General features: G+C 41.9%; 1 protein-coding gene across 4 annotated transcripts in view; it reads right to left on the bottom strand.

Moving 5' to 3' along the window:
* The window catches only part of DNA2 (DNA replication helicase/nuclease 2), a 67,012-nt gene that overhangs the window by 32,273 nt on the left and 22,492 nt on the right, over positions 1 to 12,247 (bottom strand). For all 4 annotated transcript variants that reach the window (XM_033208440.1, XM_033208439.1, XM_033208437.1 and 1 more), the window contains exons 6-8: positions 10,529 to 10,748; positions 3,729 to 3,846; positions 1,453 to 1,615 (exon numbers count right to left, since the gene is read on the bottom strand). In XM_033208440.1, the coding sequence (XP_033064331.1) occupies positions 1,453 to 1,615; positions 3,729 to 3,846; positions 10,529 to 10,748 (501 nt within the window). The remainder of the gene's footprint in view (positions 1 to 1,452; positions 1,616 to 3,728; positions 3,847 to 10,528; positions 10,749 to 12,247) is intronic.

Genomic DNA, 12,247 nt, shown 5'->3' with positions numbered 1-12,247 from the left:
AGAGATGCTTATAAACCATTTCCCTGGCTGGGTATGAAGTGAGATAATTCCAAAATAAGAACACATATATGATCATCATAACTCATAACCACAGCCCCTAATTTTCCTTAACAGTCATTTCAACATTTTATAAGCCATATGGCTTTTTATAAAACAAAATGTGTAAGAAACTCAATACTGCATTATTTTGCCTTCAGTGACTATCCCCCAAACAACTCAGGTTGGGTATACTCTAATCTTCATTCCCATATGCAACAAGTTTTGGCTTTTAATACAACTTCATTTCTCAAAAATCACAATCTGTACACCCAGCTTAGTGATGTAAGTACACATAAAAACATGGAGAATCATTTGGATTTTGCTTAATACCAGATTAAAATATTTTCTATAGAAACAAACATGCTATAGGACAGCATACAAAACACTGACAATAAACATAAGATTTCAAAGAAATGTGCCCAGACTTCCTATGGTTCACAGTCCTCTGCCATTAAGAGATCCCTTGAAAAAACGCCTTAAAGAGTGTTTATGTGAGGCTGAGCGCAGAGGCTCACGCCTGTAATTCTGGCATTTTGGGAGGCCGAGGTGGGCAGATTGACCGAGCTCAGGAGTTCGAGACCAACTTGGGCAACACGGTGAAACTCCGTATCTATTAAAATACCAAAAATTAGCCAGGAGTGGTGGTGGACACCTGTAGTCCCAGCTACTCAGGAGGCTGAAGCAGGAGAATTGCTTGAACACGGGAGGAAGAGGCTGCAGTGAGCCAAGATTGCACCACTGTACTTCAGCCCAGGCAACAGAGTGAGACTCTGTCTCAAAAAAAAAAAAAGTATTTATGTGAACTTTGGCCTAGCACAGTGGCTCAAGCCTAAAATCCCAGCACTTTGGGAGGCCAAGGCAGATCACTTGAGGTCAGGAGTTCAAGACCAGCCTGGCCAACATGGTGAAACCCTATCTCTATTAAAAATACAAAAAATTAGCTGGGCGTAGTGGCTCATGCCTGTAATGCCAGCACTTCAGGAGGCTGAGATGGGTGGATCACCTGAGGTCGGGAGTTCAAGACCAGCCTGACCAACACGGTGAAACCTCTTCTCTACTAAAAATACAAAATTAGCCAGGAATGGTAGCGCATGCCTGTAATCCCAGCTACGCAGGAGGCTGAGGCAGGAGAATCGCTTGAACCGAAGAGGCAGAGGTTGCGGTGAGCCAAGATCGCACCATTGAACTGCAGCATGGGCAACAAGAGCAAAACTCCGTCTCAAAAAAAAAAAAAAAAAGTACTGTTTTTTTTTCCCCCATTATCTTAATTTTAGAAATAATACACACAAAGGAAAATATAAAGGAAAAATAACGAAAATGATGTTATCAATGCTGGACTGGCCACCAATTTTAAATATATTTAGTTGAGTTCATACTCAACTAGAAATAATGCCTTTGGTAGACAATACTTACCTGCTATAAAGAGCACAGTTGCCAATTTGTGAACAATATTTACAAGTTTTCTCTTCCTCAATTATTTGCGGCAAAGAAGCAAGCTGTGTCTTCTGTCTAGTAGCAGATTTGCTAATACGGTGAAACAATGAGAATGCCATCTGGTTTCTTAGCTTTAATAATTCTATGAAAAAAAGGTTAATGTCTTTTTAAGAATTAAATAAAGTTTATTATGTATTTTTCACTACATATGTAAAACTTTCAGATTTAAAAACATTTCAGGGCCGGGCGCAGTGGATTACGCCTGCAATCTCAATACTTTGGGAGGCCAAGGGGGGCGGATCACCAGAGGTCAGGGGTTCGAGACCAGCCTAACTAACATGGTGAAACCTCGTCTCTACTAAAAATACACAATTAGCGGGATTGGTGGCGAATGATTGTGTTACAGCTAATAAGGAGGCTGAGGCAGGAGAATCACCTGAACCCAGGAGGCAGAGGTTGCGGTGAGCTGAGATCACACCGTTGCACTCCAGCCTGGGTAACAAGAGCAAAACTCGGTCTCAAAAAAATAAATAAATAAAAATAGGCCGGGCGCGGTGGCTCAAGCCTGTAATCCCAGCACTTTGGGAGGCCGAGACGGGCGGATCATGAGGTCGGGAGATCGAGACCATCCTGGCTAGCCCAGTGAAACCTCGTCTCTACTAAAAATACACAATTAGCCGGGATTGGTGGCAAATGACTGTGTTACAGCTAATAAGGAGGCTGAGGCAGGAGAATCACCTGAACCCAGGAGGCAGAGGTTGCGGTGAGCTGAGATCACATCGTTGCACTCCAGCCTGGGTAACAAGAGCAAAACTCGGTCTCAAAAAAATAAATAAATAAATAAAAATAGGCCGGGCGCGGTGGCTCAAGCCTGTAATCCCAGTACTTTGGGAGGCCGAGACGGGCGGATCACGAGGTCAGGAGATCGAGACCATCCTGGCTAACACGGTGAAACCCTGTCTCTACTAAAAAAATACAAAAAAAAAAAAACTAGCCAGGCGAGGTGGCGGGCGCCTGTAGTCCCAGCTACTTGGAGGCTGAGGCAGGAGAATGGCGGGAACCCGGGAGGCGGAGCTTGCAGTGAGCTGAGATCCGGCCACTGCACTCCAGCCTGGGCGACAGAGCGAGACTCCGTCTCAAAAATAAATAAATAAATAAATAAATAAATAAATAAAAATAAAAACATTTTAAAAAGGAGAAAACAGTATTCATATTTCCCACTATACTAGAATAACAACATTTTGGTACATTTCCTTTAAGTTTCTGTTCACTTTATAAGTTCTTTAAACTATGTATTTCATAACTAGTAAGCATTGTGAAGTTGGTATTAGCTGAATGCTGAGGATAAATACAGCTATCTAGAATATCTTTCTTTAATATAAAATAGAAAGTTTGAAATAAAGTTTTGCATAATAAAATTTTAAAAGATTAATAATGTTGGCCGGGCGCGGTGGCTCAAGCCTGTAATCCCAGCACTTTGGGAGGCCGAGACGGGTGGATCACGAGGTCAGGAGATCGATACCATCCTGGCTCACATGGTGAAACCCCGTCTCTACTAAAAAATACAAAAAACTAGCCGGGCGAGGTAGCGGGCGCCTGTAATCCCAGCTACTCGGGAGGCTGAGGCAGGAGAATGGCGTAAACCTGGGAGGCGGAGCTTGCAGTGAGCTGAGATCCAGCCATTGCACTCCAGCCTGGGCGACAGAGCGAGACTCCATCTCAAAAAAAAAAAAAAAAAAAAAAAGATTATAATGTTTTCAACTATGGAGTATATTATTAAAATCTTTTTAAAAAATAACACAATTAGCCAGGTACAGTGGCTCATGCCTATAATCCCGGCACTTTCGGAGACCAAGGCGGGCAGATCACTTGAGGCCAAGAGTTCAAGACTAGCCTGGCCAACATGGCGAAACCCCATCTCTACTAAAAGTATAATTAGCCAGGCATGGTGGCATATGCCTGTAATCCCAGCTATTCAAGAGACTGAGGCGGGAGAATTGCTTCAATCCAGAAGGTAGAGGTTGCAGTGAGAAAAGATTGTGCCACTTCACTCCAGCCTGGGCAACAGAGTGAGACTCTATCTCAAAAACCAAAAACAAAAATACACACATACAAAACAACAACAACAAGAAACCCACAGCTACAAATTATAACCTAGTAAGTACTGTGAGTAGATTGTCAGGTATAAATATGTATCACCAGAAGCTGAAGTGGGGGGTGGGCAAAGAAGTACAACTAAAAGAAAACAGCTCAACCTCTTTTATCTAGATGGTTGGCAGGCACAGGGTACATCTGACCAGTCTTGAGGTAGAGAAGCAAGCCAGCCTCTGGATCAGCTCTTCTCTCTTGGCTTAGGAGAGTGTACAGAACAACCTGTGCAAACATTAACATTTGCTCAAACAAAACTATAACTTCTTGTATTTCCCTACATTGTCTTGCAACCAACACATAATTTTAAAGTCAAAAGATCAATAAAGCTATTTCTCTTTAAAAAGTAACATGAGTCAAACTGGTAAAGATAACATGACAAATTTGATGTCAAACATTTAATCTAGGCCAGGCATGGTGGCTCAGGCCTGCAATCCCAACACTTCAGGAGGCCAAGGCAGGAGGATCACTTGAGCCCAGGAGTTTGAGACCAGCCTGGGCAATATAGTGAGACCAACTGATGGTCATTATGTTAAGTAAAAAAAGCCAGACACAGAAAACTTCGTATGTTCTCATTTACTTGTGGGAGCAAAACATTAAAACAATTGAATTCATGGAGACAGATAGTAGAAGGTTGGTTACCAGAGGCTGGGAACGATAGTGAAGGTGGTCAGGGGGAGAAGTGGGGGTGGTTAATGGGTACCAAAAAAAAAAAGAGTAATGAATAAGACTTAGTATTTGCTAGCACAACAGAGTGACTATAGTCAAAAATAATTTAACTGTGCATTTTTAAATCACGTATAACTGGGTTATTTGTAACACAGATAATAAATGTTTGAGGGGATAGATACCCCATTTACCATTATACGATTATTACGTATTGCATGCCTGTATTAAAATATCTCATGTAATCCATGAATGTATACACCTACTAAGTGCCAACAAAAATTTAAAAGCATAAAAACGAAAACATAGTGAGACCCCCATTTCTACAAAAAGAGATGTATGTAGAAAAATTTAAAAATTAGCCAGGCACGGCTGGGTGTGGTGGTTCATGACTAAACTCTCAGCACTGTGGAAGGCCGAGGCGGGCAGATTACTTGAGCTCAGGAGTTCGAGACCAGCCTGGTCAACACAGTGAAACCCTGTCTCCACTAAAAATACAAAAATTAGCCAGGTATGATGGCACATGCTTGTAATCCAGTTACTTGAGAGGCTAAGGCAGGAGAATTGCTTGAACCCAGGAGGCAGAGATTGTGGTGAGTCAAGATCGCACCACTGCACTCCAGCCTGGGAGACAGGAGACTACATCTCCAAAAAAAAAAAGTTAGCGGGCATGGTGATGTGCGTCCATAGTCCCAGCTACTCAGGAGGCTGAGGTGGGAGGATTGATTGACCCTGAGAAGTAAAGGCTGCAGTGAGCCGAGATCGTGCATTCCAGCCTATAACAGAGGGAGATTGTCTTAAAAAAAAAATAAAAATTTAATTTACACAAAACAAACATAGTTCTGTTTCTCAGTTTTACTTGGATAACCAAGAATCCTATAGAGAATTTTCTTAGAAAGCAAATATTTAGATATCCAATAAATTGAAGAAGGAAATTAATCAAACTATGATTTACATTTTGAAGTTAACAGTCTGTAGACACTATTTTCTCCATTTAAAATAAATGAACCGGCCGGGCGCGGTGGCTCAAGCCTGTAATCCCAGCACTTTGGGAGGCCGAGGCGGGCGGATCACAAGGTCAGGAGATCGAGACCATCCTGGCTAACACGGTGAAACCCCGTCTCTACTAAAAAAAAAATACAAAAAACTAGCCGGACGTGGTGGCGGGCGCCTGTAGTCCCAGCTACTCGGGAGGCTGAGGCAGGAGAATGGCGTGAACCCGAGAGGCGGAGCTTGCAGTGAGCTGAGATCTGGCCAGTGCACTCCAGCTTGGGTGACAGAGCGAGACTCCGTCTCACAAAAAAAAAATAATAATAAAATAAAATAAATGAACCAAAACAAAAATGACTATCATTTACATGATAGCTACTATGACAAATAATACTAACTCTACAGAGTTTGTTTCTCCAGAGTATGAAATGTCATTAACCACCTTAGGTTTCATGAAATTCTTGGGAGAAACCATCTAAGACAAGTTAAAAATAGTCCTTTTAGCTCATGTAACAGCTTTAGCTGCAAGTCAACATATCAAGATCCCATCTAAAAAAAAAAACTTAAACCTTTTCTTATTATCAAAATTAAAAAGTCAAATCTTTTAAGCAGGGAACCTTGTTTTTTTCCTTATACCTAACATAATAATGAACTATCATAATTAATTTTTCAATGTCTTATCTCTTGCATAATAAATATGCAATATAAATTCCAATTTTTTAAGCCTTGTTCTAGCAAATTTCCTCATTTTTTAAATACAAGAATTACTACTTTATTATTAAAATTTTCTTGCACCTCGGCCTTCCAAAGTGCCGGGATTACAGGCGTAAGCCACTGTGCAGGTCTAAAATGCTTTTATATTTAGCTCCTGTTTAGCATTATAAAGCGATTTCATTCAAACTTGTGATTTTAAAAATCAATTTAAAAATTTCAGTCTCATATACACAAAACACATTCCTTCTAATCTTTGACTTCAAAAACAGCCTTTCTTCTATTGGCATAATTTTCCTTTCTCAAGAGGGTTGTAATTTAGCCAAGTATTTAAGTTTGTAATTTCAGTTATTTCTCTATTATCAAAGTAAAAATTTCAAGTCTTTAAAAAGGGGAAACATTTTTTCTTCCACTTCAACATCTACACAAAATCTAATAATAGGTGAAACAGTTACCCTACTTTTCATTCCCAAATGTAAAGTTCTTGTGAAAACCTTCAATATTTGGTACACAATTAATAGCAAAAAGCTGGGTGCAGTGGCTCATGCCTGTAATTCCAGAACTTTGGGAGGCCAAGGTGGGAGTATCATGTGAGGTTACGAGTTCGAGACCAGGCTGGACAACAGGGCAAAACTCGATTTCTACAAAAAATACAAAAATTAGTCAGGCATAAGGCCAGCATGGTGGCGCACACCTGTAATCCCAGCACTTTGGGAGGTTGAGGAAGGCAGATCACAAGGTCAGGAGTTCAAGACCAGCCTGGCCAACATAGTGAAACCCATCTCTACTAAAAATACAAAAAATTAGCTGGGCATGGTAGCAGGGGCCTGTAATCCCAGCTACTCAGGAGGCTGAGGCAGGAGAATCACTTGAACCAGGGAGGCAGAGGCTGCAATGAGCTGAGATTGCGCCACTGCACTCCAGCCTGGGCAACAGTGCGAGACTCAGTCTCAAAAAAAAAAATTAGATGTAGTGGTGTGCACCTCTAGTCCTGGCTACTTGGGAGGCTCAGGTGGGAAGATGGCTTGAGTCTGGGTGGCGGAGGTTGCAAAGCTAAGATCGAGCCACTGCACTCCAGCCTAGGTGACAGAACCAAACCTTGTCTCAGAAAAAAAAAAAAAAAAGAAGAGAAAGACAGACTTTTTCTTTTCTTTTTTTTGAGACAAAGTCTCCCTCTGTCACCCAGGCTGCCCGGCTGGAGTGCAGTGCCACAACCTCAGCTCACTGCAACCTCTGCGTCCCAGGTGATTCAAGCGATTCTCCTGCCTCAGCTTCCCAAATAGCTGGGATTACAGGCACCCGCTGCCACACCTGGCTATTTTTTGTATTTTTAGCACAGACAGGGTTTCTCCATTAGCCAGGCTGGTCTCAAACTCCTGACCTCAGGTGATCCGCCCGCCTCGGCCTCCCAAAGTGTTGGGTTACAGTCATGAGCCAACGCACCCAGCCTGCAAGAAAGATTTAATAGAGAAAGTCTCTCTAATATCTGATTATACAAGTCAGTATTTTGAACCTTATTTTATATATATTCAAATAATATGCAAAATTGTAAGGGCAATGGAAATTTAAGTTATATTATCAACTCTTGTTTTATTATTTATTCCCTTAGCAAATATTATATCATTAAAATATAATAATGTTACTATCTTTTAGTTTTATCTTTGCTGATTTAAAAGCTTCTATGGGCCGGGCGCGGTGGCTCACGCCTGTAATCCCAGCACTTTGGGAGGCTGAGGCAGGCAGATCACCTGAGGTCAGGAGTTCAAGACCAGCCTGACCAGCATGGAGAAACCCCATCTCTACTAAAAACACATAATTAGCCAGGTGTGGTGGCTCATGCCTGTAATCCCAGCTACTCAGGAGGCTGAAGCAAGAGAATCGCTGGAACCCAGGAGGCAGAGGTAGCGGAGAGCCGAGATGGCGCCATTGGACTCCAGCCTAGACAACAAGAGTGCAACTCCATCTCAAAATAAATAAATAAATAAAACAAAATAAAAAAATAAAAGCTTCTACAGGCCAGGCTTGGTGGCTCACGCCTGCAATCCTAGCACTTTGGGAGGCCGAGGCAGATGGATTGCCTGAGCTCAGGAGTTTGATAGCAGCCTGGGCAATATGGTGAAACCCCATCTCTACTAAAATACAAAAAAATTAGCTGGGCATGGCGGTCTATGCCTGTAGTACCAGCTACTTGGGAGGCTGATGCAGGAGAATCACCTGAACCTAGGAGGTGGAGGTTGCAGTGAGCCGAGATCCGTCACTGCACTCCAGCCTGGGAGACAAAGACTCCATCTCAAAAATAAAAAATAAAAAAGTTTCTATGAAGACATACTACAGATAGTCAAAGAAGAGATCAGCAGAGGGGATAACGATAATCAGAAAATAAAACACAACTTAGTGTTAATTGATTTGTTAAATCACTATAATTAATGTAAATTAAAAATAACTTTGAAGGACAACAGAAAATTGTTTATCAAGGAGAAATATAATTTTTTTTTTTCTTTTTGAGATGGAGTCTTGCTCTGTTACCCAGGCAGGAGTGCAGTGGCGCGATCTCGGCTCACTGCAAGCTCCGCCTCCCAGGTTCACACCATTCTCCTGCCTCAGCCTCCCGAGTAGCTGGGACTACAGGCGCCTGCCATCACACTCGGCTAATTTTTTTGGATTTTTAGTAGAGACGGGGTTTCACTGTGTTAGCCAAGATGGTCTCGATCTCCTGACCTCATGATCCACCCACCTCGGCCTCCCAAAGTGCTGGGAATCACAGGCGTGAGCCACTGCACCCGGCCAATTTTTGTTTTGTTTTGTTTTGCTTTTATGAGACAGAGTCTCGCTCTGTTGCCCGGGCTAGAGTGCAGTGGCGCGATCTCGGCTCACTGTAACCTCCACCTCCCAGGTTCAAGCGATTCTCCTGCCTCCATCTCCCAAGGAGCTGGGACTACAGGCGTGTGCCACTACCCCAGCTAATTTTTGTATTTTTAGTAGAGAAGAGGTTTCACTATGTTGGTTGGCCAGGATGGTCTCGACCTCTTGACCTTGTGATCCTCCTGCCTCGGCGTCCCAAAGTGCTGGAATTACAGGCGTGAGCCACCGTAATTTTTTAAATAATTTTTTTTTTTTTTGAGACGGATTCTCACTGTTGCCTAGGCTGGAATGCAGAGGTGTGATCTCGGCTCACTGCAACCCCCACCTCCTGGGTTCAAGTGATCCTCCTACCTCAGCCTACAGAGTAGCTGGGACTACAATCGTGAGTCACCATGCCTGGCTAATTTTTGTATTTTATAATAGAGAAGGGGTTTCACCGTGGTGGCCAGGCTGGTCTCCAACTCTTGACCTAGTGATCCACCCGCCTTGGCCTCCCAAAGTGCTGGGATTACAGGCGTGAGCCACTGCGCCCGGCTAAATAACTTTTTTGTAAAGATGGACTCTCACTCTGTCACCCAGGCTGGAGTGCAGTGGTGTAACCTCGGCTCACTGCAATCTCTGCCTCCTGGATTTAAGTGATTCTCCTGCCTCAGCCTTGGGGATTACAGGCACACACCACCACGCCCAGCTAGTTTTTGTATTTTCAGTAGAGAGAGGGTTTCACCATGTTGGCCACGCTGGTCTTAAACTCCTGACCTCAAGTGATGTGCCCACCTCAGCCTCCCAAAGTGCTGGGATTACAGAGGTGAGCTACCACGCCTGGCCTAAAATAATTTTTAAAACTTGAATTTAACATAATGGTAAGACAGATCTCTGTATTTCATCTCAGATAAAAATCAATATAAAATCACATAAAGGTTGGAAATAAAAGAATAAACTTACATCAATTTTTCTTTCTTTCTTTTTTTTTTTTTGAGACAGTTTCACTCCTGTTGCCCAGGCTAGAGTGCAATGGCACGATCTCAGCTCACCGCAACCTCCGCCTCCCGAGTTCAAATGATTCTCCTGCCCCAGCCTCCCAAGTAGCTGGGATTAACAGGCATGCGCCACCACGTCCGGCTAATTTTGTATCTTTTTTTTTCTTTTGAATCAGGGTCTTGTTCTTTTGCCCAGGCGGAAGTGCTGTGGTGCAATCATGGCTCACTACAGCCTCAACCTTCTGGGATCAAGCTATCCTCCGGCCTCAGACTCCCGAGTAGCTAGGACTACAGGTGTGCACCACCACGCCTGGCTAATTTTGTTGTTGTTGTTGTTTTTTTTTGTAGAGACGGGGTCTTGCTATGTTGCCCAAGCTGGTATTGAACTCCTGGGCTCAACTGATCCTCCCAACACCACACCAAGCCAATAATTATTTTTCTTAGGAGCATCTGCTTAGATTCGTTTGGCAGCCTAAATCTGGCAACACTGGCTTACAAATTCAGCTGTTATATTACTTGGCTGATAAACATTTCTACTGTAGCATGTCTATATTTATAAAACAAGTTGAGTACCCTAAATGTATGTAAATGGAAAAGCACATGAAACTGAAATAAAAATGACCTGAATTGAACCAAAATATACAAAGCAGACTGCATCTTTAAAACTATAAAACAGACAATGTTCTTACTAACATTTATACCTGACTACGGTGTTCAATAGAATTTGATTCTTTGCCAGTTTTAAGTTCCAGTGGCATTATCTTGTATTTTGTTTTACACCCTCGATGTATTTTCACACCAACTGTAACATCTATTTTGCCTTTCAATCCAAACCTAGGGGACCAAATGCTTTCTTCAATATCCATTGATTTCACGACTTCAATGTTACATGTTGAATTATCCTTACTACTATCACTTGGCCTGAAAAAAAAAAGCACAAAAACACTTAATTAGAACACTTAGCTCATTTCACATCTGCTGGCTCTGACTGTCTATTACACACAGAGAATGTGGGGAGGGGAAAGAGTCTACCTACTTTTACAGCAGTGATTTTCAAACTGTGATCCCTGGACCAGTAGCATCAGCATCACCTGAGAACTTGCTATAAAAGTAAATCCTCAAAGACCCACTCCAAACCTACTCAAACACAAACTCTAGGGGTGAGGCCTAGCAATCTGTTTAACCAACCCTCCACAATTCTGATGCATGCTCAAGTTTAAGAATCACTGTCCTACAGGTTCTGCTCATGGAATTTAGTCTTTCTCAGTATTTATCATCTGTTCCTTTCAGTCATTCCTACTATAATCTTCTTAACTCAGGCCCTTATTTTCTCAGGCCTAGATTACAAGTCTTGCTACTTAAATTGCTAGAGCCACAATTCCAATTTGAGTATTTTGATATACAATTATTATGCAAATTAGTATGTAATGGCTTGCATGTGGTTGCACCCTAAAAAATGAGAGATGTATTCCTTCACATAACACTAGATTACACTGATTAAGAATGAGCTGTCTGCTGGGCCTGGTGGCTCATGCCGAGGCAGGCAGATCACTTGAGTTCAGCAGTTCAAGATCAGCCTGGCCAACATGGTGAAACCCTATCTCTATTAAAAAAATACAAGAATTAGCCAGGCAGAGTGGCACATGCCTGTAATCCCAGCTACTCGGGAGGCTAAGGCAGAAGAATCGCTTGAACCCAGGAGGCGGAGGCTGCAGTGAGCCAAAATCGTGCCACTGCACTCCAGCACTCCAGCCTGAGTGACAGAGCAAGACTCAGTAGAAGAAAAAAAAAAAAAAAAAAATTGGCTATCTCCATCATCTATGAAGTCTGGGGCTCATTCACCCAACATTTCATCCACACACCCCCAGGTGACAATCTTCAAAGGAGCTCATGGTCACTTCCAAGTGTCCCATTTTCTTTACTTAATAACTAAATGAAACCATGTCTACCACTATCAATATTTAAAGTAAGTACTCAATTTTTTTATTATAAAAAGGTTCTGACTTTAATCTCTTAATTGGTAAATAACCCATGAGCACAGAAAGGAGAAAAAAAGGGAATATATAAATGTTGAAGGGATGAGAAGAGGTGGAAATAACTTACAAATCTCCTCTCTTATCTAAGATTTACTCATTTTTAGAGCAGTTACAGTTATTCTGCAGAAGAGATTAGAAGAAAAGAAAGAGTTACCTCTTATTAATCCTATATACTGGGAAAATATTTTACACTTTTAGATTCAAAGCCAGCCACATAAAATACTAAATCTAGTGGAAAGCTTACATGAAAAAGATGACTTTTCTAGTAATAAAACATTTCCTATCATATCAAAATGAAGATTTTTAAAAATAGAATAATTCTAGTTGTTAGAACAGATGATTTAGTTGATTTTTGTTTAGTTCATCTATTATGGTCAACCCCTA

Source organism: Trachypithecus francoisi, unplaced genomic scaffold (genome assembly GCF_009764315.1).
Source record: "Trachypithecus francoisi isolate TF-2019V2 unplaced genomic scaffold, Tfra_2.0 Lachesis_group9, whole genome shotgun sequence".
In the NCBI taxonomy this organism is placed as follows: Eukaryota; Metazoa; Chordata; class Mammalia; order Primates; family Cercopithecidae; genus Trachypithecus; species Trachypithecus francoisi.
The sequence above is the reverse complement of the archived record's forward strand: the minus strand, read 5'-3'. Positions and strand labels throughout refer to the sequence as shown.